General features: G+C 54.5%; 11 protein-coding genes across 12 annotated transcripts; 6 read left to right on the forward strand and 5 right to left on the reverse strand.

Annotated features, from left to right (window-relative positions):
- Positions 1 to 188: 188 nt before the first annotated feature.
- On the forward strand, positions 189 to 989 carry LMH87_002758 (uncharacterized protein; the record flags this gene model as incomplete). The annotated part of the gene is made up of 1 exon (XM_056194265.1): positions 189 to 989. One exon carries the CDS (start codon positions 189 to 191, stop codon positions 987 to 989), a length of 801 nt encoding a protein of 266 aa, XP_056051220.1.
- Positions 990 to 1,243: 254 nt separating this feature from the next.
- LMH87_002759 (uncharacterized protein) lies at positions 1,244 to 2,700 on the reverse strand (the record flags this gene model as incomplete). Its single annotated transcript, XM_056194266.1, has 2 exons — positions 1,244 to 2,415; positions 2,481 to 2,700. 2 exons carry the CDS (start codon positions 2,698 to 2,700, stop codon positions 1,244 to 1,246), a joined length of 1,392 nt encoding a protein of 463 aa, XP_056051221.1.
- Positions 2,701 to 4,990: 2,290 nt separating this feature from the next.
- On the reverse strand, positions 4,991 to 6,319 carry LMH87_002760 (uncharacterized protein; the record flags this gene model as incomplete). Its single annotated transcript, XM_056194267.1, has 2 exons — positions 4,991 to 5,380; positions 5,438 to 6,319. The coding sequence occupies 2 exons, from the start codon at positions 6,317 to 6,319 to the stop codon at positions 4,991 to 4,993; spliced, it is 1,272 nt and encodes a 423-aa protein (XP_056051222.1).
- Positions 6,320 to 7,456: 1,137 nt separating this feature from the next.
- LMH87_002761 (uncharacterized protein) lies at positions 7,457 to 8,389 on the forward strand (the record flags this gene model as incomplete). Its single annotated transcript, XM_056194268.1, has 1 exon — positions 7,457 to 8,389. The coding sequence occupies one exon, from the start codon at positions 7,457 to 7,459 to the stop codon at positions 8,387 to 8,389; it is 933 nt and encodes a 310-aa protein (XP_056051223.1).
- Positions 8,390 to 9,795: 1,406 nt separating this feature from the next.
- On the reverse strand, positions 9,796 to 10,934 carry LMH87_002762 (uncharacterized protein; the record flags this gene model as incomplete). The annotated part of the gene is made up of 2 exons (XM_056194269.1): positions 9,796 to 10,512; positions 10,578 to 10,934. 2 exons carry the CDS (start codon positions 10,932 to 10,934, stop codon positions 9,796 to 9,798), a joined length of 1,074 nt encoding a protein of 357 aa, XP_056051224.1.
- Positions 10,935 to 11,479: 545 nt separating this feature from the next.
- LMH87_002763 (uncharacterized protein) lies at positions 11,480 to 12,548 on the forward strand (the record flags this gene model as incomplete). The annotated part of the gene is made up of 2 exons (XM_056194272.1): positions 11,480 to 11,817; positions 11,891 to 12,548. 2 exons carry the CDS (start codon positions 11,480 to 11,482, stop codon positions 12,546 to 12,548), a joined length of 996 nt encoding a protein of 331 aa, XP_056051225.1.
- Positions 12,549 to 12,660: 112 nt separating this feature from the next.
- LMH87_002764 (uncharacterized protein) lies at positions 12,661 to 13,465 on the reverse strand (the record flags this gene model as incomplete). The annotated part of the gene is made up of 3 exons (XM_056194273.1): positions 12,661 to 12,758; positions 12,818 to 12,892; positions 12,952 to 13,465. The coding sequence occupies 3 exons, from the start codon at positions 13,463 to 13,465 to the stop codon at positions 12,661 to 12,663; spliced, it is 687 nt and encodes a 228-aa protein (XP_056051226.1).
- A 417-nt stretch (positions 13,466 to 13,882) lies between these two features.
- Positions 13,883 to 14,582, reverse strand: LMH87_002765 (uncharacterized protein; the record flags this gene model as incomplete). The annotated part of the gene is made up of 3 exons (XM_056194274.1): positions 13,883 to 13,946; positions 14,009 to 14,367; positions 14,490 to 14,582. 3 exons carry the CDS (start codon positions 14,580 to 14,582, stop codon positions 13,883 to 13,885), a joined length of 516 nt encoding a protein of 171 aa, XP_056051227.1.
- Positions 14,583 to 15,679: 1,097 nt separating this feature from the next.
- Positions 15,680 to 18,167, forward strand: LMH87_002766 (uncharacterized protein; the record flags this gene model as incomplete). The annotated part of the gene is made up of 4 exons (XM_056194275.1): positions 15,680 to 15,694; positions 15,746 to 16,291; positions 16,341 to 16,703; positions 16,764 to 18,167. 4 exons carry the CDS (start codon positions 15,680 to 15,682, stop codon positions 18,165 to 18,167), a joined length of 2,328 nt encoding a protein of 775 aa, XP_056051228.1.
- Positions 18,168 to 19,829: 1,662 nt separating this feature from the next.
- Positions 19,830 to 20,795, forward strand: LMH87_002767 (uncharacterized protein; the record flags this gene model as incomplete). Its single annotated transcript, XM_056194276.1, has 1 exon — positions 19,830 to 20,795. The coding sequence occupies one exon, from the start codon at positions 19,830 to 19,832 to the stop codon at positions 20,793 to 20,795; it is 966 nt and encodes a 321-aa protein (XP_056051229.1).
- A 2,022-nt stretch (positions 20,796 to 22,817) lies between these two features.
- Positions 22,818 to 23,849, forward strand: LMH87_002768 (uncharacterized protein; the record flags this gene model as incomplete). 2 transcript variants are annotated; one of them, XM_056194278.1, is made up of 4 exons in its annotated part: positions 22,818 to 22,913; positions 23,231 to 23,311; positions 23,406 to 23,493; positions 23,629 to 23,849. In XM_056194278.1, 4 exons carry the CDS (start codon positions 22,818 to 22,820, stop codon positions 23,847 to 23,849), a joined length of 486 nt encoding a protein of 161 aa, XP_056051231.1. The 2 variants fall into 2 exon arrangements, with proteins under 2 accessions (XP_056051231.1, XP_056051230.1); XM_056194277.1 differs by having other exon boundaries at positions 23,650 to 23,849.
- Positions 23,850 to 24,321: the final 472 nt, after the last annotated feature.

Below are 24,321 nucleotides of genomic sequence, written 5' to 3' on the forward strand. Positions count from 1 at the left end.
CCTGAAATAGTATTTTTGAATGATTTTAAATATACTGACAGTAGTACGTGCTAGAGTGGTGACGGGCTGGCTTTTTCTGTCACGTGCAGATCGTGATTAGGAAATGCCCGACCTGCCTAAGCACGATCGGTATCGGTCTGGTCTGCTGGCAAATCTCTACTCCTACATTTACAGACCCCCATTCAAGCATGTCTGCAAGCAATCCCATCACGATACTCCTCCTACACGGTGCATGGCACGGGCCGTGGTGCTGGAAGGACCAGATTCCTGAGCTGCAAAAGCTTGGCTATGCTGTGGAAACGATTCATCTCCCTTGCACCCACGGCGCCGCCGGCAAGACGCAATTTGACGACGCCAACGCGGCGCGCTCTCTTCTGGAGACACTTGTGTCGACAGGCAAGCGCGTGGTAGTTGTGGCGCACTCGTACGCGGGTCCCATCGGCAGCGCTGCCATCATCGGGCTATCTGAACAAGAGCGGGCGGCCAAGAGCCTGCCCGGCGGCGTGGTCGGCCTGGTTGCTCTCTGCGCGTTCCTGTTCCCCGGCGGCATGGATCAGGGCGCGGTCATCAGGGGACTAGGTGGCTTGCCCTACGTTGTCTGGGACTCGCCGTCGGAGGGCTTGTTCGTGCCAAAGGACTCGCGCAACCTTTTCTTCCCTCCCGATGTTCCACAGGACCGCATCGACTGGGCCCTGCCTCAGCTGGTTCCGCAGAGTATGGCTGCGAATATGGGCATAGTGCCGCCCCAGGTGTGGCAGGAAGATGCTGGCCACTATGCTGACAAGCTGGGGTACATCTTTTGCACCGATGACACGGCGGTTCCTTTTGAGCAGCAGAAGGCCATGGTCGAAGGCGCGGGTGGTAAAGACAAGTGGATAACACGCGAGCTTCAAGGCTCGAGCCACAGCCCATTCCTCTCACGACCACACGAGGTGGCTTCTGTTGTGCATGAGATGGTACAGCAGTTCCACAAGTCGACTACGAGCTAAAAGCAGAGCGAACATCGGGCAAGTAGAGGATGTCACTGTGTCTTGACTTAGTCGGCACTTATATTTACATTCAGACTTTGGCAGTCGCGCTTCTACTTCTCTGTGAACGTGCAATAGATAACGGTTTTGCGGCAGTCCGAAGCTCATATTTACTCATATCATTTTCGTCACTATATAAACGAATATTTTATTTTACAGACCTGTCTGTACTATGTATGTCGGCGGCCCAATTTCACTTCATCTCTGTGAAGAGCTTACCAAGCAATACACTCCTTCAGGAGAGGATGATCCTTCTGGTAGATGGCCTTCTTGTGAGGCTCATCACCAGGCTTGCCAAAGCCGTAGAACGAATCAAGCTCAACACCCACATCGACGGAGAAGTGGACAGAGTTGGTGTTGGAGCAGGCGCTGGGCTCATGGACATCGGCACCGATGGCAAAGGCAAGGTAAGGGGCAGCAAGACCGAGACCACCAGTGACGTGCTTGCTGAGGATCTTGCCGGAAAGGTCAAAGGTGAGGAGAGGGTTGATGCGTGCGGTCGCGTCGACCTTGCCTGAGATGGTAGGTCCGATGCGCTTGAACTGGGCATCGAGGCCGGTGGAGCCCTTGCCAATGGCAATGGACTGGCCGTTGGCAAAGTCAAGCTCGGCGCCGACGACGCTGGTGATGCTGCCGGAGATGTCGGAGACGGAGATGACAATGTCGAGCGTGATTTCGGGCGTGATCTTGACAATGTCGGCAATCTTGAACTCGGCAAGCGGGAACTTGATGACTTCGATGCTCTGGGACAGGTGCGAGGTGTGAATGGCCGCAGAGGCCGTGACAGCAACAGCCAGGCGGACGTTGACGTTGTCGGCGGTCACGGCGGAAGCCGAGAAGCCGTCCTTGGTGGAGACGGTGATGTCGGTCTCGAGGCTGCCGTGGGTGCCGCAGTCGGAGCAGTCGACAGAGAGGTGGGCGGGGCCAATGTCCGCGTCGTAAAAGTGCTTGTTGAAGACGTGCTCGAGGCTGATCTTGGCCTTTTTGGTGTAGCTGAGACGGCGGTTGAGCTTCTGCGCCTCGACGTCGCCGCCAATGTTGACGGTGGCGTCGGCGACAAAGTCGTCCCACTGCGCCGCGGCCTGCACGGCCAGCTTGGCGACGCCGGCGGCGGCGTCGTAGGTCACGTCGCTGACGTGGTACGGCTGGCGGCCGTACTGACCGCCGCAGCCGGGCGCGTCGACGACGTAGATCAGACTGTTGGCGTCGTGCTCGGCGACCCACGCCCACGCCTTTTTGGCGTCGGCGATGGTGGAGGCGCTGTTGAACTGCACCTTGATCTGCTTGGCGTTGGAGCAGTCCACGGAGCGGACAAGGTCCCCAAAGTGGTGTTCGTTGAGCAGACGGTAGGCCGGCTTGGCCGTGACGGTCATGTTGGCGAGAAGCTCTGATAATCGTCTTGTTAGTCTTTAGGTGCAGTGACGGGGGGGGGGATGCTGGTGAGAAACTTACCCTCATCGTCATGAGTCCAGTAAAAGTTGTCCTCTTGGAGGAGAGTCAGGTCCTCGTGCTCGGTGGTAGTCTTGCCGTTACCGCCGCTCATGGGTCCCGCGGGCGAGAAGACGACCTGGGGAGCGTTGGCGGCAGCCTCAGCAACGGCGCGCTGGATGGGGTTGGCGGCGACGGTGCTGGCAATGGCACCGAGGATTGGAAGGACAGCCTTGGAGAACATGATGAATGAGATTGATCTGAATAAGATGAATCTTGTTCGAAAACTACTCTGATCTGATTCAAAAAGATCTCTTACAAGATCGTGGGGGCCTACACGGCTCTTATATATTTCTCGGGTGAAATACCGACGAGGCCCCCTTTCAAACAAAGATCTTTTGTCAGTCTAATAGTCTAGCCGAGCACCAAGGCCGAGAATGGAAATCCGTCAGTCATTCCGCGCAACCATGTCGACGGAGTGCGATCGTTGCGCACCACCGCCGGAGCGCTCTGACGATGTCAGACCAAGGTAGCATTGCATGGAGCATAAGCGATTGGTCAACCGACGTGGGAGGACCTTCTGCTGTCTTGAACCACTACGCTAATTGGGGGTATAATCATGCGATTAGTATATGCCCCCTCAAGTGCGCGGAACTGTAACCGTCGGGCCAAGGGTAGTATCAAGTTCTGACTGCCCAGAAAGCCTAAGGTCGACCAAGGCTGTGTAAAGAGTCGGTATTTCTCCGTCTTATTGGCAGTTTCTCCGAGCCCGTGTGTCCATCTACCCCATCCCGGCTTGGCTTCTTAGGCAGCTATGATCATCTGTTGCCCGTCTGGAGCTAGCCGGCTTATTGCCCAGGGACGACAACCTGATCGCGCGAGGACGGCGTGCCGTGTCCACACACACCCACACATCCTTTGGAGCAGCCACTGAGAGGGCGGAGAGGGGGGAGCACCCGGGATCGACTGAGACCCAGAAAGAACCTTTTTTACACACTTTATTCGATTCCCGTTCGGTGATCCTTCGGTCCCCCGTTTTTCGCTAGCCCACCACCCGCAGCAAAGCTGAAAGGCAATACGGCGCCATTTTGCTTACGGGCGGAACCATGACCTTGTCCCTTTTCGGTCTCTTTGCGAATCCGCCTGCGTTGCAAGGCTCAACGGCCTGGATAGTACCTTGATGGTGACGTAGATATTAAAGTCGTACTCGCAGACTGTGAACTTTGGGTATAGTAGTCGGACGGTTTCTTGGCCCGCTTCTGCGCGCTTTTGTTCGCCGTCCATCTGCAAGACATAGATTTGGGCGCTCTTGGCGGGCTGACGACCCCGAACGGGTATCAAGCCATGGCCCGCAAGGCTGAAATCGGATACCGAAAATCAAGGCATGGGCTGGCCTTTATTCCCACTTGCCCGCTACCGGTACGGTTGCAGGGTTGCAGCAAAGTACTATGCCAAAGCCCGTCGGCAGAATAGAAGTGATGCGCGTCAGGTATTACTCAGTTCAATGATAGGTGCGGATTTTCATTCCGCTTTCATTGCTAGCCAGTGGCCTGCTATGGCAGCTCGTGTATAAAGCACCGCCCACTTTCGGCCGGGCGGGTTCCGACTCGGCACCTAGACAATATATTAGGACCTTCTCCGGACATTGGACCTGTGGCGCCGCCCGTGGCGTTCGCCCAGCCAAGCCCATATCACTTGGCCAGATCCGGGCAGGGTTGGGTAACACTCGTCATTATCGGCTCACTATTTTGAGCCGATTTCATGCTGTAGTACGTCCGAGGTGCCTATGTCAGAAGGTTGATGCATATGCTGACTTCTTGTTTGGGTTGCACACCTGTCACGGACGCAGCTACCACGAGCACCAGTGCTCGCAGTGTACCAACTACCTCGACGATTTTACGAGAACGAGTCGTTATAGAATCAATATTTAACTTTCTGGTATCCAATTTAGCTGCAACTGTCACTCTGTTCCACAAGGGCGCATGGGTTTTGAGGCCATGTGGTGTTGCGACGGAATTTATAATACTCATGTACAAGGTTGGATCATTAGCTATGTTGCGAAGAGAGGACACAAAATACTCACCGTTTACTCACCCACGTGCCGGGAAAACGGATAAATGCTACCATTTTCCCCATTGAACATGACAATGTCCGTCTCTCACAAAAGCAGTTACACGCTGGCTGCATTTTGGGGCGCAGCCGCCAACCGGGATATCCATCCATCCATACATACATACCCTGCACTAACTCTTAGGGACCAGCTGAGCGACGAACACACCACGAGGTCAGTCAAAAGGCACTCTATGGTGAGTATTACGAAAAAGAGTCCTGAATTAGATTGCTGTATGTCGATAAAGTTTGTTTGCCTGCGATGCTATCATCTGGCGGTCTCTCATCTTTACACCCTCTGTAATCAATCCTTCAACCGGTGTGAGCGACCGGACAGGTCTTGAAACAGTCTCCGCGCAAATGGTGCTGTTTCTAAAAAAATATTTTCCACTTTAATGTACAAAACAGAATTCCATTTGTCTATTCTACAATTTCAACACAAGCCAGTCAGCGGCAAACCCAGCGTTTCTCCTGCGTAGCTCTCCCGCCACACCACCCACCGCACCCTGTGTCTCAGCGCCGCCCAGCCACACCTTAGGCCCTGCATAATGCGAAATGAACCCTTCGGGACCCGAGACCATGAGCAGGTTCTTACCACGCCGGTCTGTCTGACAAGTGCACGGGCGCGCACCGGTAGGCTCAAACTCCGAGGCCGGCGCGTGAAATTTCTGATTGTGCGGCTGGCAGTCTGGCGCGTTGGGGGGCGTCGGCACTGCAGTTGGGCTTTGGACCGCAGTCGCAATGTGAGATTCGCGGAATTGACTGCTCTCATCGTCAATGCCGACGTGGATGCGCAACCGGTCCCCATAGCGAGCCTTCATTTCGTCCAGTTCTCGGCCCAGCGGGCTTGCGGCAGCAATGGGATGGCTTACTTCGGTCGGCTGCGGCCCGGGACTGCTCCCAAGCCAGTTCCACCAGGAGGATGAAGCAGGCCGCCGCCGCGGAACATCAGGCGCTTGCTGCAGTTCTTCCCGGCTCCTGATGGCCCAGAGCAGTGTGAAGCGGGCGTCTGCGTGACTGTCCAGCACAGCCTTGGCCACCTGCATGGCTGGTGCGACACCCGTGCCGCCGGCGAGGAAGACGATATTTCTCTGTGAGCCCAATCGAGCAGCGACATCAAAGCCGGGATGCGTGCCTCGCAGCCAGACCTCACGTCCGACACCCAAACGACCCAGGTACGTCGACATTTCGCCACCAGGAATTGACCGCACGTAGAAGCGCAGCTTGCCATCCTCCAGCCGCTCGCCCTCGAGCGGCGGAAGAGGCGTGTAGTTGCGCGCAATCTGCACCTCTGGCTGTTTTATTTCAACAGACCAGAGCGGATAGCGCCATGCTGTCGTCGCGGGCTGATTGGACGGGTCAGACGTCAAAAAGCTAGGGCTCGGGTTGGGATGCTGCGGCGCAACTGTAAAGATGAAGGATGTAGCTGAGATGGTCTCGCGTGAAGTTATTGTATAAGAGACAAAGGTGTCTTGGTTGAGGACTTTGTCGTGCGACGAGGTTGTACTGAGATAGTAGCCGGCGCCGCCGCCAATGAGCAGAAGGAGGGCAACGGTGGAGTTGATTGTACGAGACTGCAGGGGGTCTTGAAAGCGCCTTCCAGATCCATTTGGCCTTTTTATAGGGCGTTGAGTTGAGCAATGTCGCTTGCAGGACGTGATGGAGATGGGTGAAGGCGGATGAGGTAGAGCAGGAGCAAAATGCCTGGAGAGGATGCGGGCGCAAGCCCCTATTGCGCTTCGAGGACCTATCATCGCGAATTGGCAAAAGGCTGGGGGATCGGCAGCTGAATTGTTATCGCTGAATCATTTCCGATGAGATTTCGCGGAATTTTAGCGGCAGTGATTCGTTGGGAGATTGATGCAAGGTTCGCTTGACGGATTTTGAGACTGGGATCACCAGATTCGGCGTCGGCATCAAGTCACGTGTAGCGTCGACGGACAACGTGAATCGACATTTTCGGCGCCAAGTCTTTCTTGCTACGAGGAGATGAGGTATTGAATCGCATCGCATATGGTTTGATCGTTAAAGTCGTATCTAAAAGCAATATCGGTAGGATTGGGGTTACACCAGACGTTCGGGTTGAACAGGTGAGACGACCCATGGACAAGTAAGAGTTGGTTGAAGAGTGACTGGCTACTGCATGCCATCTAGGGGAGGCGCCCTAGTTAACATATTCGCGGCCGTAGAGATGACAGCTCATACAATCGATGAATTATACAGCCTAGCCTCAACCAAGACTCATCGCTGCATCACACTGTTTGCGCACTCTACATTAGGTGGGTATTCAGCATCTGTTGTTTGAAGGGCGAATTTTGCCAATCTCTTCGTGTGCTGCCAGGCACAGAAATCTGCATTTTCTCATTTAAAAGAGGGAGGGAGAAACATTCACGCGGAGTTAACCACTCAAACGACACTTGAGCTGACCACTTCTATCAACGCTGTGCTGATCGTCCGAAAACCGCGAAGCTTTTCGGCAATCATCCCGAAGAATAGTGGCAACGAAGGAACAAATCGCCTGCGAGTACCCACATAATAATGCGCAATCTCCACTACACGGCTGCAAAAGCTACAAAGCTTATATTCAAATCTCGCAACTCAACAGTTGTCAAATGTGTAAGTACCGATAGCTGTTGCTTTGCCCTGCCGCCCCTGACGTCACGTATAGGCTGATGGCCAGGAAAGCTGCTTCGCTTAAAGCAAATGGCTGGCACTTAATCATGCTTTCGGGCCTTCAGTTTAAGCAGGCCCCGAGAGACCCGACGCCTATCGGGTTTTGCTTGCAGTGTACCAACCTATAAAACAACCTGTCCGTCGGCGCCGTCACCGAAAAGAGCCCCGAGTATCACCTCTACTTTCCCGCGAACTCTTCTACTATTCCAACCGCCATAATGCCCACCCCAACCAAGGTTACCTTTCCCTCGTTCATGCTCACTATCAGTGCAGAGCTGTACGCCCCTGCCGAGGGTTCTCCCGACCGAAAGGGAGCCGCCATTGTCGTGAGCCACCCGATGACCGGCGTCAAAGAACAAACCTCAGCGGCCTATGCTCGTGTCCTTTCCGCGGCCGGCTTTTTCGCCCTGACATTCGATGCTGGCTATCAGGGCGAAAGCACTGGCGAGCCGCGAGGTCTGGAGGACCCGCACCAGCGAGTCGAGGACAACAAAGCGGCCGTCACATTCCTGACCAACTTGAAGGGCAAGATTGACCCTGACCGCATCGGCATGCTGGGCATCTGCGCATCAGGCGGCTATACCTCCTACGCTGCGCAGTCCGATGTCCGCATCAAGGCTCTTGGCACGGTCAGTGCTGCTTGTGTCGGCCGAATGACCCGCAACGGTGGTCTTTACGAAGCCAACAGCCAGGAATCGCCCGAGGCCATCGCTGGTGCCCTCAAGGCCGCAGCTGACTGGCGGACCGCTCACGGCGACAATGCCAAGTCAGAAGCCCCCAAGATGTTCCAGACGGAAGCCTCCGCGGTGCCGGCCGATGCACCGTCCTTCTTCAAGTCCGCCGCGGCGTACTACGGCACGAAACGCGGCAGCCACCCTCGGTCGGACCAGCGCGTCCCTCTGTCGAGCTATGACTTGATGATTGGATACGACTCCTTCAATCTTCAACACCTTATCTCCCCCCGCCCGTTGCTGATGATTGCGGGCTCGGAAGCGGAGACGCTACATTATAGCAAGACTGCTGTCGAGGATGCAAAGGAGCCAAAGGAGCTGTTTGTCATCGATGGAAAGAATCACTTTGAACTTTATGACGACTTGGAAAAGTCTGCGCCAAAACTGGTCGACTTTTACGCAAAGGCGCTCGCAAAGTAATTTAAAAACATGGCATGCCTCAATACAGTACAAGTACATAGGTAGGATGGGCTGCGTCGGCGCACGCGGGCGGAGAGCGCTCCACTTGTTGTCCTAACCGTATGATTGCTAAAAGAACAACAAAAAAAAGTCACTAAATTTATACTATTGTTTGGCTTCTGTTTCTTGTTTTTGCTTTTCAAATTTCCTGGTAGATTAAAAATCCATATTGTGTAGAGCCGTTTTACGCTTGAACTTACCCCGCCTCCACAGTAGGTGTAAGCTGATCATGAGCAAAATAGCTGTAGCCTGATTTCGTCTTTTCACTTTACATTGGTGGAATTTAGACTGACTGACCGATTGACTGAAAACTGCAAGAGAACCGCCAAAATGCCAGCTCACGATGACCTTCGGTCCCTCATCACGCCCGAGCTGCTCAACTTCATCGTGGATACCAAGATCCCCCACAGCAGGACGGAACCCCTCGACTTTGCCGAAGTGACTCGCTCCATGTCCGGATCGGACTTTTCGGAAGAGTTGCAATCAACTACCGCCAGGGACGCCCTGATAGTCATCAGTCAGATGGCACCAAATGGGAAGATGCCGTCTCCAACCGACCTTGATCTCATGTCGTTTCTGCCACCGCCTGAGTCACCCGAGTTTCCGAAGCAATGCTTAGGGCTGCAGTTGCTCCTCGACCAAGCGTCACGCGTGCTCTTTGGCGGCGTAGATGGCCGCTGGCAATCCGCTCTATTTGGACCCCTGGCCCGCCGGCTGGTTGGGCAGTGGCTCGCGCTTCCCGCCGAACAGCGGCCCGAGACGTGGACTCGGTGGCGAGACGATGCCGGAGTCTCGAGCTTCGACTACTGGCTAGTCAGTCGCCTGGTCTGGATCGCGCCAATAAGCCACGACGAGGATCTCGAGAGCCAGAGAATCGCCCTCGAGCTTACAGAGGAGACGCGGTCCATGGTGGAGGATCGCTTCGGAGTCAAAGATCCGTACCGCGCCACGAGAGAGGAGCTGCTCAAAGACGACCTGGCATTTTTGCGCGAAATGCCCAAGGGAGTGCCACCCAAGGCTGCGGACGGCAGCATAGACCGTGCCACCTGGATGTTTTGGTGGTGCATGATACTCGATGCGCACTGGCCGATTATTGAGCGATTTGGGCGCTATCCCTACCGCAATGCTATTCTGGGAAGAGAGAGCACCGAAGAGGAGGAGCAATGGCTAGATGCCACGTCCCATGTTGCAGAGGCACCTCCTGATGTGGCAGAGGCTATCAAAAGCGACATTGCAAGAGGGATATGGACACCGTTCGGGCAGGGTGGACAATAAGGTAGGTAAAATAGCGATGTTAGTCCAACGTCTATCTTAATAAGTACATGGTTTCTAAATATACATCATTTGCGCCCGCAAAGGCAAACCGTCTATAGCCTCATGATGCGCCTCTGTGGATCAATGCCGCCTCTAAACATGTCCGCCACGATATTCCCCTTGACAATAGTCTCTTCAATGAGACCTTCCACGTTCTTTGGCTCAGCTCTTGCATACCACAAACCGTGGCCTGCGAATGGATGCGGCGACCCATTCGCCAGTTTCTTTCCCGGAGGGATATAGATGATGATGTTGCCGGCAAACTTGTGTCCACCAATGTGGCTAATCACGCCCACCCTCGCTGTGTCTTTTTGTGCGCTCGCTTCACCTTCTATTTGCTCTGCTTCCGGATCGGCCTGGACTTGGACCGGCCCCTGCAGCACCTCGACGCCTTTCCGCTCGAGCTGCTTCTCAAACTCGTCGCGCAAGAGCGGCCCAAGAATTCCGCAGCGCATGTCGCGCCCGCCATGGCCACAGATGAGTACCAGAGTATCGGTCACGTCCTGGACGCCGTGGAGTAGACTCTGGTAAGCGTCGTTGCGGGTGAGAATGTCACGATGCACAGGTGATAGACCGTCGTGGGCCGAGTGCAGTTTCTCTGGCAGCAGGTAGCCCTTGGCGAGGGCTTGAACGTGGTCAAAAGAGACGCGCGGGAGGAATGGGATGTATTTGAAGCTGGGGAGGAGGTACACGGATGTGCTTTGCACCTCTGCGCGTGGCGGGACTGAGCTGGGTAATGAGCTGTTGACGAGCGCAACGTTGTGAAATGGCTGTTTAGTGTTAGCAGGGGTATTTATCAACTGCGGCTTCGCAGCGAAAAATGAAATTAACTCACATCGGCATATGTGCCGCCTCGGCCGAATAGCTCTTTCAGATCAGCAGCCAAATTGTCGCCACTGTTGTCCTCTTCAATTTTGGAAGGCCAATCTTCCTTGCCCGTGCAAATGAGCACCTGCTCCGCATAACCCGCAATAACACCATTGATTGGACTCTTGTAATCAATCTCGAGCCCCTCGGGCATCGCGGGCATCTCTGCGCACTCGCACGTCGGCGACGGACACGTAGGCACCGTCGGCAACGGCGGCGGCTTGGAGGCAAAGCTACGGCGCGCCGCCGCAGAAGCAAGCGAGGCCCTATTAACAGACTGCCATGTCTGGCGTGTTAATTGCCGCAGCACGAGCCGTTGCGACATTGTTGGCGACCTGCTTTTTGTTATGTTGAAAGGTGAAATTATGATTACGCATGGATTACGGGCCCTGTGATTTGCCCAAGCTCGGAGACCGATGGACGAGTGCCGTCACCAGCATTACTAAGGCTGCCACTTGCGAAGCCGACCACGCGCCCATTTGATGCAAAAAAAGAGGTTCGAAACTTGAATTTTGAAGAAAAGTAGATTATTGAATAGGCCAAAAAGACAAAAAAAGAATACTTTACGCAGCGTAGAGGAAATTGCGCGAACCGGGATTCGAACCCGGGTCGCGTGCTTGGGAAGCACGCATGCTAACCACTACACTATCCGCGCAGGATACGATGCCAAAAACTTTTTTAATCCCGACTATAAAGGTAATAAAAAAGCCCCACTTGGCGCCTTTTCGTGCCCCTCCAGTATCCACTTGCAGCGGGCAGCTCGAATAACCACCCGCCACCTCAACGTCAACCACGTCAAGCTCCAACAGCTGCGTCGACATCCACCGCCCCCCCGTAAAGCACATATCGACGGCGAAAGAATACGCCACCATGGCAAGCAAGGTCGACCGTATCGTGGCGCGTCTGCAGCAAAAGATCGCTGATGGCGACTACTACGAGGCGCAGCAGCAGACCCGCGTGGCGGCGTCACGTCACATCAAGACGCAGAACTGGCCGGCCGCCATCGACATCCTCTCGAGCGTCGCCCAGTCGCTCCTGAAGGCCGGCCAGGGCGGCAGCGGCGGCGACCTGTGCATCATGCTGCTGGATGTTTACAAGCAGGCCGAGCTCAAGCCCGACTCGACGAGCAAGGGCCGACTGCTGACGGCTCTGCGCCTCTTTGACGGCGAAGAGCCCACGCGCAAGAAGTTCATCACAGAAATGATGGCGTATGTATTTCTTGGTGCCATGATCCTTTGGCATTGTCTATCATACTCTGGGTGTGCTAACAGCTAAATCTAGATGGTCGGCCAAGTTTGGCGAGTACCCCGCCGGCGACCCTGAGCTGCACCACGTCGCCGGGTCCCTCTACGCCGCCGAGCACGAGACGTACGAGGCCGAGAAGCACCTGGTCCTCGGCACGCGCGACTCGGCTGAGGTGCTCTTCAAGATGGAGTACGCCTGGTACAAGGAATCCGAGGCGCACACGGCGCCGCTGTACGCCGCCCGCGCCGTCCTGCCGTACCTGTTGGTCGGCAACGTGCGCGCGGCCAGCACCTGCTACCGGCTCTTCACCAGCGCGCTGAGCACCGACTTCCCGGGGCTGGGCGTGCAGGACGTGGCGACGTCGGGCTCGGATGTCCGCGTGTTCCCCAGCCTGCCGCTGCTCAACTTCCTCGGCCTGCTGCTGCTGGCGGTGCAGCGCGGCGCGCCCGAGGTGTACAAGGGGCTGGTGCAAAAGTACGCGGCGCAGATCAACGAAGTCGGCACGTGGGCCGAGGCGCTCGAGATGGTGGCGGAAATGTACTTTGGCATCCAGAAGCCGAGACAGAGCAACCCGCTCATGGACATGATGAGCGGCCTGTTTGGGGGTGGTGGCGCGGGCGGTGCTGGTGGCCAGCAGCAACAGCAGAGGCGGAGACCAGGTCTGGGTGCGCCTACGGCCGAGGCGCTGGATTAGGGGGTGATGGCTGGGTTTTCTTTAGAGTAGTGAATTCAAAGCGTCATGATGGAGCTTTCCTTTCAACGGGGCAACGTGCTGGTGATGTCCATGTAGACTTGGTAGAAGAGCTTCAGCCTCGCGGTGGTTCTCCGGGCTCAAACATCCAGTCGTCTTCCGCCAAAGCGTCAACCTTGGCACGCAGACTTGCGCGGACAGCCTCAAGCAGCTCTAAAAGAATGTCAGATGAAACCGCTGAAAGTGTGGGTGTTGCGATATAAATCATTTACCTTCAGGCTGGTCAGGGACGGTAGTATGGTTAATGCGATGCTGCTTCACAGCTTCAGCCAATCTCTGCCGCTCATCTATAACCCAAAAGTCAGGACATTTCAACCCAGGCAAGATTTAAAAGGGCTTTGCGTACGTTCTGTTTCTTGGCGCGCTTCTAGCGCCATCTCATCGATGTCATCAAACGACACCACCGGCGAGCCCTCGAGATCGATGTCGCCATTCTGGTTGCGCACCACAATCTCGCAGAGCTCTGCGTGGAGAAGCTGCTGCTCCTCGGCCGCCAGACGCGCCGCGTCGACCTGCGCCGCTGTCGCCGCCGCTGCAGTCGCCGACGAAGCGGAAGAACTGCTCGCTGCGGCGCCCGTGGGCCGTCTGGTCAGATGGCTGCGGAAGAGGTTCGTCCTGTCTCGCGAGGTGGTGGGCGCCGCCTGGGCGTGGGACGACGACTGGTATGCTGGCGCCGACGCGCTGGCTGTGCCGGCCCGCGCGCGCTGCAGCGGTGGCGGGTGGTGGCCGTGGTGGTGGTGAGAGGCGCTGATGGTACGGTTGCGTTCATTCATGGCTGGCGTCATTCTTCGCTGCCCTGTATGCTGGACATTTGTGAAATACCTATAATGTTTGTGAGATGGCAAGAAAAAAGCAGACATGACCAAATTAGCAGGGGTAGGTAGCTCGCTGTTGTACTACAAGCCCTTGTAAACCGGCGCTAATATTGATTACTGGCGTTGCACGGCGGCGAGTTTGGTGGGGCAACGGCCGCGCATTCGGGAATCGGATTTCCTCATGGCATCTGTCGAACAAGTCCAAAGACTCTTGCAGGCCCAAGATGTGGTTTGTGGACACAGTTCATCTCATGATGCCAGTGGGGCTTGCAAACGTCAACGCTTCATATTGTAAAATGACTATGCTAAAACTATTCGCGCCGGACCGTCCCAACCACATACAGCTAGCTGTACTCGTACACACTTTCGAGAGAAAAGTAGTATTCATTTTTGCTTTCAAAGAGTCGTATTACCACTGCGCATAGCTCAAGTAGGCTCGACGAAGCCTGCCGCTATTTGAATTTAGAGCGACAGGTTGTACGAGTATTCGTCTTCCATGTTTTGGGTGATCCATAGCACCACGGAGCTATTGAAGGGTCAGTTCTCGTCCACTAGAGTAGTAAAATCCCATCGAAGGACGAAACGTACCTGAAGCCCACCAGGGCGTTACTGGCCAGCGTCTCGATGCCCATACTCAGCGCGGGGAAGCCGACGCTCGGCACAATGTACTTTAGCACAAACATCGCGACGCCGCCCGCCATGCCGCCCGCCAGGGCCGCGAAGCCGAGGAAGAGCACCACGCGGGCCTTCCAGGCGACGCCCGAGCCGCTGTAGCTGAACGAGTCGGCGCTCAGGCGCTGCTTCTCGACCGAGTTGATGATGAGCATGCCGAGCGAGGAGAAGACGAGCGGCAGCCAGTCGACAAACTTGACGTGGATGTCGGAGCCGTTGCTGGCGGACTTGGACCACACGGCGGCGTCGAGCATGGTGTAAAAGGCGAGGGAGAACTGTACAAGGGCTGGTCAGCTGGTTTGCTCGGAGCTACGAGCTATGCGCCGGGCAGGTCGGATGCGCTGCGACGGCGCACACTGGCGGACAAAGGATGATGACGAGCAAAGGGCAAACGTACCAAGCCTCCAGCCGTGTAGATGCCGGCGTTGCGCGCCCAGATGCTGTTGAGCCACTCGGGCTTGGTAAACTTCCAGAGACGGTCCTCCTCCATGATGTTGGGTCGCGGGAGCTTGAGCCGCCGGGTATCGTCGCGGAAAAGAAAGTTAATGCGTAGAGTATCGAGCTAGTGCGTGAGGGCCTCTCGATAGCTTCGCAGTCGGTATCGTCAGCGGAAATGTGTTGTGTTGATGCAAATCGAGCTTCGGTCGTATGGTTTGGGGGCGTCGTCGCCGGAGGCTGGGAGCGGTTCCCGATGACGAAGACGGCGGGACGATGGAGTCACGTGTGCCTGAAACGGTGATGGGCTCGGGCGTGCTGGGGAATGAACAAAGCAAAGTACAGAGCAGGAAAGAAAAAGGGTTCCCTAAAGATAGAGCGAGTGTTTTTCCTTCGTGTGATTAATACTTGGTAAAATAAATTTATTGTCATGCCTTGTGATCCTGTCGTCAGGTTCGGCCACGGCCAAAACTGGAAAGTTCTGCCGCTAACAATGGCAGATCTGCCCAAGCACTGTAACTTATACCATTAGCACAGCGCAATGTCGGTTTTCAGCTAGATGACACACAGGGCCCACCCGAATGTTGATTCATAGTGTTATTGTTGCTATTGCTGCTGTTCATGGTAAGAACTATTACGCTGCTTTGTTCTCCTCTTTTAACACAATTTAGTATGTAGAAGCTGGAAGTGGTGATCGGGGGTCGTATCTAGGTGTTGGCTATCAGGAGCCAAATTTAGTGCCTTGACAGGTGGCGGGTCCTCTAATACCTTCGGGTGTCTAATTTTGCTTGCCGAGATACGCCCCTTGGATATGCGCCAGCCAGTATGCACTCCCGATCTGGCCTCAGTCAGTCATTGCTACAATCTGCACTGCCGAGCACTATAAATCATAAATAAGCTGCATCGTCTTTGGAAGCACTGTAACGTTAACCGAGCATTTACATGCAGCTTACAGTACCTATTCATACAACATGCCTGTGCGGCACCGATTTGACGAATCAGAGTCACAATCTTACCAATTTCGGGGCCCCACTCGGCTCCGTCTTCGGCTTCGCGCAATACTCCAGAGTCAACTTTCTTTCCAAAATATAATCTTAGCGCAAGCTTCACCTTATCCTTTTTAACGTCGACCGCTCTTCAGTCTTGCGCGTCATGTCGTACAGACCGGTTCGTCGTTTCACTCCACTGGTGTATCTACCATGCTAATTCCTCTTCTAGGTCGCTGCCTCTGCGCAATGGGCGCGCATGCTTAGCCGAGCTAGACATCCCATCGCGAGCACGATGATGGCCAGCCAGCGCTTCCCACGCTCAACGCCCGTTTCTCGGCATGCACACTGCCAACTTCGCTTGATTGGCTCGACAACTACGAATCGCGCAAATTTGGCGACCGAATCTGCCACCGAGGCATCCTGGGCCGCTCCCCCGGCGGAGGAGAGACGAGGGCCCCAGACCCTCACCGAGAAGATTCTCCAGGACCACGCGGTCGGCGTTCCAAAGGGAAAGACTATCCGCAGTGGAAGCTTCGTGTCTGTGCGACCCTGGAAATGCATGACGCATGATAATACCTGGCCTGTGGCCAAGAAGTTCCAAGAGCTGCAGGCCCCGGGCCTCAAGGATCCTAACCAGATGGTTTTCGCTCTTGATCACGATGTCCAGAACAAATCGGAAGCGAATCTCAAAAAGTATGAACTAATCGAGGCGTTTGCGAAGAAGCACGGTGTTCCCTTTTATGGCGCCGGACACGGAATCTCTCACCAGGTTATGGTACGTTGTCTAGTTATTAAACTGGACTCGGATACTGACGTCTGAGCAGATTGAGGAGCTATATGTTTGGCCGGGCAAGCTATGCGTCGGCTCAGACTCGCATTCGACGAGCTATTCTGCGCTTGGGGCTGCAGGATTTTCCGTTGTGCGAACGGATGCCGCGGGCATCTGGGCGACGGGTGAGGCTTGGTTCCAAGTTCCTCCGGTTGCCAAGGTGAACTTCACCGGTATTCTGCCGCCTGGTGTGGCCGGAAAGGACGTTATTGTTGCCCTGTGCGGCCTGTTTCAGAGCGATGTGCTGAACCACGCCGTTGAGTTCTCCGGCTCGGAAGAGACCATGGCCAGCATTCCGGTGGATGACAGAATCTCAATCAGCAACATGTGTACTGAATGGGGTGCGCTCACAGGACTGGTTAGTATCTGCATACTTCTCAAGTGAAAGGGGCATCAGCTAATGATTCTCTTGTAATAGTTCCCAGTAGACAAGACTCTGGAGCGCTGGCTTCGGTACAAGGCGACCGAGGCGGCCATGTTCCCCGACCGCACCACCAAGGAGAGAATTACACACGAAAAGGTTGACGAGCTCTATGCCAACCCCCCAAGGGCCGACCCTGACGCCCAGTACGCAAAACAACTCTACATTAACCTCTCCACGCTCTCGCCCTACGTTTCAGGCCCCAACTCGGTCAAGATCTCGACACCTTTAAACGAGCTCGCTCCTCAAGAGATCAAGATCAACAAGGCATACATTGTGTCATGCACCAACAGCCGCGCCTCCGACATTGCGGCTGCCGCCAAAGTTTTCAAGGATGCGGCCGAGGTTAATGGTGGTAAGATTCCCAAGGTTGCCGAAGGCGTCAAACTTTACATCGCGGCTGCTTCAGCTCGTGAGCAGGAGGCTGCGGAGGATGCTGGCGACTGGCAAGTACTGGTTGAGGCTGGCGCCATCGAGTTGCCAGCATCCTGTGGCCCATGCATCGGGCTCGGCACCGGTCTTCTGGAAGCCGGAGAGGTTGGCATCTCTGCCTCGAACCGTAACTTCAAGGGGCGCATGGGTAGTCGCGAGGCACTGGCCTACCTCTCGAGCCCCGAAGTCGTGGCCGCCAGCGCTCTTAGCGGCATGATTTCTGGGACGGATGCCTACCAAGTTCCGGAGAATTACAAGGGCGTGGAGCATGGCTACGGCACCGGCGCTCCGGAGACGGTGGAGAGCAAGCTCGGCAATATCCTCGAGCAGCTCGACTCTCTCATTGAGCGTGTCGAGTCCTCCGTTGGCGGCGAGTCGTCCGCGGAGAGCAGCACCAAGATCCTGCCTGGCTTCCCCGAGAAGATTACCGGCGAGATTGTCTTTTGCGACATGGACAATCTGGATACGGATAACATCTACGCAGGAAAGTACACCTACCAAGACGACATCACCAAGGAGACCATGGCTAAGGTCTGCATGGAAAACTACGACCCCAAATTTGGCGACATTGCCAAGCCCAACGACATTGTAGTGTCTGGCTTTAACTTTGGCTGCGGCTCGAGCCGTGAACAGGCAGCAACGGCGCTTCTAGCCAAGGAGATTCCCCTCGTCGTGTCTGGAAGCTTTGGCAGCATCTTCTCCCGTAACAGCATCAACAATGGCCTGCTGGGTCTCGAGGTGCCGCGTCTGGTAGAGCGTCTGCGCGCGACGTTTACGGAAAAGATTCCGACGAGGCGCACTGGCTGGACTCTCACGTGGGACGTGGCCCGCAGCGTCGTCCAGGTGCAGGAAGGCGAGAGTGGTGAGACGTGGGAGGAAAAGGTGGGCGAGTTTCCGGAGAACCTGCAGGAGATTATCGCAAAAGGTGGCTTGGAGAAGTGGATCATGGATCAAGTGACTAAGGAATAAAAGAGATACCAATGGAAATGTTGTTTAGCAGTTGAAAAGCTCAGTTGGGTGTGAGGTGTGGGCGCACTTCTGGCATATACAGTACAAGAAGCAATAAAGGCTACGTTCTTTTAGGCTCGAGTGTTGATGCTCTGCATCTGTACAGGTCCAAAACCCCTGCCAGCTTGAGGTGACTATTTGCCCTGGAGTCGTGTCAACGGTACTCTACCGCCTTACCAGTACTCTGCCATGGAGTGCATAAAGCAGGGAAAAAGAATCTAGTTCTAGCTATGCGTCGTCTCTGTATCTGTTCGACAAGGGTGTCGCGACCATATCGTCGCGAGCGTTTGCAATTGTGCAACGAGGGCTACCGTCCGAGTCTCTTCGACAGTCTAAACGGTGACATGTACGCATAGTCTCGTTCGTTTCGGAACGGGGTTCGGACCTGTCTCTTCGGGGATAGGCCGCAGTCACCGTTCGAGTCAAGGTAATTAAACCCGAATTCTTTTGAAACAAGGTTATGTAGAGCGATATAGTAGCAACCAGCTTTGTCTTTGCCTCACATGACCACAGAGCTCGCGGGAGCCTGGTGGACTGACCCGTCGCAAATTGTTGGTTCGAGCTGCGCCACTGCAGAACGGATGCCGCGGGCGACTGGTAATAAGGCCCAGTTCCAAAAACCACGTCACTGGCTGCCCGACGGCCTCTCCGAGCCCCTCTTGCACCCACCCTCCAGGTCGGTGCGTGGCACAGGCAATACGATGACATACTTGCCGAAACTCTTTCACAGCGTGATTCTACAACAAATGATTGACAAATGGTTTTTACTCTGCTCATGCAGTGGACTCACATCACACCAAGCTCGTCCTTCTCTACCGCAACTGAATTGCCGTGCCTTTTTTTAACCCTCACAGATTAGGTACATGACTCGGCCACTTAGCTCATACAAAGCTATTCGCAGTCATCATACAACTGCTTGTCTAGGTCGACTACACCCTTTTTTATTATTTCTTCTTTCGTTTTTCTTTTCTCAAGTCTAGCCTCGCGCACTATAAAGGGTCGCTACGGGTGTGGGATCTTTATTTGTTCGCCGACAGCAAGAAGTGTTTAGACTTCTATATAGGTGATGTGTACTAGAATAACCGCCACATACTGTGGAAAGAGCAATGGTCTACATAAGGTCAGGTGGAGGTGATTACGTGACACCAAGTCCATACAGTATGGCGCGGTCCGGGTGGCGCGGGCCGGGACGGACTACTCGTGGAGGGCCAACTACTGGACGTGCCACGGAGAAGCGACTTCCGAGACTTGGCTCGTCTACTTTTATTTAGTGGAGGCCCTGTTGCGATCATTGGGAATCATGGATACAGAGCGACATATAACTTTAATAATAAGCTTAACGTGTCACGGAGAAATGATTTCCGAGACGTGGTTCGCCTACTTCTATTTTATGGAGGCATGAGTGCGATCATTAGAAATCACGAATGTAGAGCGGCATATAACTTGGATAATAAGTATAAGCTATATAGTGTATTCAAGTCGGTCGTTGTCTCTCTATCTATATAAAGAGCTTGTTCTGCCCAAATCTACATCAGAAACTACAAGCAACTCACAACATCTATAGTCATTCACTCACACCATTCTCTTTCCTTTACTAATTCAAACGAAACTCAACCGTCAAAGATGCGTCCTTCCTACATGATGGTAGTGGGTGCTGCAACCCTCTCCAGCTTTGCCACGGCCAGTGAGTTCCCACGTCTCGCTCCGGGCTGTGAGAATGCCGACTGCAGCACGATTCCTCCTCCCAAAGTGATCCGAGGCATCATGTCCGTTCGCGACGATCGCTGTCAGTACTCCTGCCACGTGCGCAAGCAGCGGGCTGCGTCTCAGAGGCAGGCGCGGGCAATGGCGGCCGACGGCGCCGCCGAGGTGCCAGTGTACGAGGCGGGCGAGGAGGGCTGGGCGGCCAGCCATGCGGCAGACCGCAAGACACCCGACCTTGGCCTGGATGGCGGCGCCCTCGCTGCCATCTTGGGCGGCACCACCAAGCGCCATGGCAAGCGCGCTGGCACGGATGCGGCGCCGCAGGTTCCGGTCGGCCAGTTTGACGTGGCCGTCACCAACATCCCTCGCAGAAGCGAGGGCGTGTGCAAGTTCCAGATGGATGTCATCGAAGCCCCTGGCGCTGCTGGAGCCGCCATCATGTGCCCGGCTGGCGGCACCGCCATGCTCGACGGCATGACGCGCTCGACGGCGGCGCTGTTCGCAGCTCGTCTGGCCGTCGAGTATGACTCCAGCTGCGAGATCAGCGACGCTACCTCTTATCACGTCATGGACGACCCCGATGCCAGCCTCCTGGTGTTCAGCCGGGGCGACAATGAGCAAAGCAGGAACACGGTGCTAGGGCAGAAGACTGAAGTCTTCTTCCTGAACTGCGGCGCCGTGTTTGTGAGCCAGCCAACGACGGGATTCTCGGGTAGTTACGTGGCTGCCCAGGTCAGGATGATTCGCGATTCGCGTGGCCTAGTCCCCTTGATGGCCGAGTTCATGCCCGCATCTGTTTGGGGTGACAAGCCGCCATCGGACTACAGCGTCAAGAACCCGCCAGCCTGGTTCAAGGAAGCGGCTGCAGAGGTGTCCAGGCGCTGATCAGACTAAACACGCTTGGATCCTCGGCCATGCTGATTAGCAGCCACCTGGGGGTCGTCCGGCCATTTTGGAGCTACTCACTATTTAGGCGAATGTCGGCCAACTACTTGTTCACAGTATCCATTTCTCGGCCGTTTCTTTCTTTCGAAATCTCCACTTTGTAACTACTTATTTAGCACTACTTGTACAAAAGATATTAGTGATTCTTATCAAAAGGGCAATTTGTTTGTATTTTCTGCCTATTATAAAGCATATTTCCGAACAGTATTCCACATCAGTTTGTGCCGCGCTGCCAGGCAGAGCAGGCATCCGCGCAAAGCATGTCACGATGGGGCATTAAATTTAATTCTTCGCATTAATCACGAAACTTTGCCCTTCTAGAAAGTTCATTTGTAGAAGTAGGCATTCTATTTAGGTTATAACACGACCCAATCCTAGGTTAACACGTGGTCTGGCGTGTTGCATGCCGCCGTCTACTTGCATGCTCTAAACGAGTCACATCTGCATATGAGAGATGCACACCATAAAGTTGAGCTACGGTCCACTCCACAACCATGCAACTGAAGAAGCCACCCCTCAGCTCCCACAATGACAGCGATCGGGACGGCTCGGTCAGCCATTGGCGATCAGCGCAGCGCCGAAATGAGTGTGATTCAGGCGATGGCAGTGGCGTCCTTGTGTAGTGGCTGGAAAAACACGAGAAGAGAGGGGGGAGAAGAAGTGCAATGTCATCGTCAATCAAAATGAGTACCGGCTAACTAGCTATTCTGTGAATGGTTTTCTTTGCCAACTCTCACGACCTTGGCCTGGCTTCTGGCTTGGCACATTTAAGCCTAGGCGCCTTCGCTCCCGAGATTAGCAACCACTGTACACAAACATGTTGCAACACCCAGCCTTGTTGCTGCAACCTGCACCGTAGTTGCCTGGGTTTGTATTCTCCCAGCAGTTGCATCCTTTTCCGGCTCCTTGGCCCCTGAGAAAGTCCCGTGCTCTGGAGCACTTGCAATTGTACCCGCACCAGCCGGGGCCTCCATCGCCATTTGGGTAACAGGTGGCTGGAGCTTTCACCTCCTGCTGCCCCTCGGTGCTCTGCGCACCCACAGAAAGGGACATAAAAGCGCATGCGAGCGCAAATGCTGAAATTTTGGCATACATAATGTAGCCTTCGCACTGTTGTCACGGAGCTTGATGGGTCGTGGAAGACGATGCTGTCTGCCACTGAACGCAGCAAGAGGCTGCAAAATACTGACACCTGGTAACTTTGTTAGAGTCATTTAACTGCGCTGACATTGAAAAATAATGCGGTACGCTGGGTTTTCTACTGGGTTGTGTACTTACCGGGTTGTGTAGAACGTATAAGTCTTCTTGCACAGTAGTTGTAAAGGCTATGGTGTTGATTGAAGAAAACTCAAAGACCCAAATATGCTCGAATGGCGGGTCTTTAAATACTTTTTAGCCCATAACCATATTGAGCGTATTGAGTGTACTTTACACTGTCTTGACCAAAATATGGTCAACGCAAATCAAATTAACACAAAAAATGGGCATGGGATGGATGGCATGTAAGGCTGAAGGAAGTTGTAAGTGAATTGTAGGCAGAGTGCGGGGTCCGCCTGGGGCAGACGAGCACCGCCGTTCTCAGCTCAAACCAGCAGGACGAGTCACAAGTACCAGCAAGTCCGTCCTTGAAATCCTGGGCGGTGTTGTACAAATAAAAATTCGGCATGCTATGCGAGGGCCAAGGCCTCGTGGGGGCTGTCTGGAGTGGGGGCCAGGCAATTCGATCGCGTAGTGGCGATGATTCGGCGGGGCCGCGGCGCGGTGACTGACTAAGTGCGTCTGGTACCACTAACATCGCTACTCTTGAATCAGGAGGCTTTGTTAAAGGAGCTTTCGGTCCTGACCACAGGGTAGCGACAAGAATAGTCAAGACAGTCGCAAGGCGCAGATGAAAACACGCGAGTGGATTTGAGAGAACCACGGAAAAGCGACGCTCAGCCAACGAGAGAAAAAAAACGAACAATGAGCCGTTTCGCTTGCCCGCTCAACGCGCAGCACAAAGCTCTGTCCAACTACGCCAAGTTGCCAGGTGATGTGGCGCCATGCCTCTCCAACAAGGTTAGTTATTGCCGATACTACAAAAGTCCCGCACCGCTCCCGGATGGGGCCATGTAATGTGTAAGCTCGTGAGGCCTCGCCCCTCGAGCACGATTGCGAGAAATCATGTCGGAGTAAACATTGCGAGCGGGCTTGTAAAAAGCCCGTAAACGTGGGCGGACGACCACATGCCCAATTCTCCGAAGAGGATGTGAAGCGAGCCCCCACCCTTGATAAACATTTCATATATTGCGCTCATTCAGCTTGATTTAATGGGCGGCCTTTACGAGGAATACGGAGTAAGTAATGCAAAGCCCTCGTGGTGCTAATTTTTATAGTTCTGCTGCCATAGCACTATCAGTAGTAAACGATCGAAACGGCCTGGATCGACCCACCAGCCCTTGATAACCCTACCCTTGGTAAGAATGAAGCTAGTTCTACGGCCCCCAATGGTATTGGGGGAATGACTTCGATTGGCCTACGTCTGATTGTCTCTGTGCTGGTCATGTAAAGAAGCACACAAGCTCGAGTCTTGGCCTGTCGCGCCGTCGCTGGTACCTCGCAGTTGTATGTTTAGTGACCTCGGTCACAAATGAGATGTGTAAGTACAAAAACAAACGCATGTTGAAATGCGATTTCATGTTGAGACGGCAATTGTTGGGGGCCAAAGAAAACTGCCTCAGCCGGGTTGAGCTCCTTCTTGAGATCCCTGATCATAATCAACATCTGCTTATAGACAGCTGGATTGTCTGCGTAGCACACCCTTCAGAGGAAAATATTGGGCGGTTTCTCCAGCGCCTCCCCGACCTTGGCGAAGACTGGGGACGATTGCCTGTGTGGGGGTGCTGTGATATCAATTTGCAGGAGCTCGTTTATGCATATGTGGAGGAGCGCTCGCGCAGCTGGCCAGAGTTACAGATGGGCAATCCTATTAGTCTTGGACTAGGCGACTTATAGGCTTCAACTAGAGCTGTTTTCAGCTCTGTACTGGTTCCCTTAGGCAACCTCATATACACCGCCCAGCCCTATTTAGACTGATGTGGTGACAGAATGCAGCCACCTTGTCTTCAGCTTTATGCACTTAAAAATCCTGAACGAGGTCATCTGTCCACCAGGATACATTCCACAAAGGGCCAAGCTACTAACATGAATGCCGAGGCACAACTGAAACCTGAAGTCGGCGGCGACGGTCTCCGGGACATGCCCCAGCCTGCTAAAAGTAAACAACCCTTCCATGGCAATATCGGCGCCCGTTCCGCCGGCCCAATCAGCATCCTTGTAAACCTTTTTTCCTCTAAATACGTTGACAACCTCTAAGAGGTGTATGTTTTCTATTGACAGCTAGTTGCTCTTTCAGAAGCAGCCTGGCGCCGCTCGAAACAGAAGCTTGGTTGCTGGGTGGGTAATCATTTGGTAGCAAGGGACCATG

The sequence above is a fragment of the Akanthomyces muscarius genome, chromosome 3, assembly GCF_028009165.1.
Source record: "Akanthomyces muscarius strain Ve6 chromosome 3, whole genome shotgun sequence".
In the NCBI taxonomy this organism is placed as follows: domain Eukaryota; kingdom Fungi; phylum Ascomycota; class Sordariomycetes; order Hypocreales; family Cordycipitaceae; genus Akanthomyces; species Akanthomyces muscarius.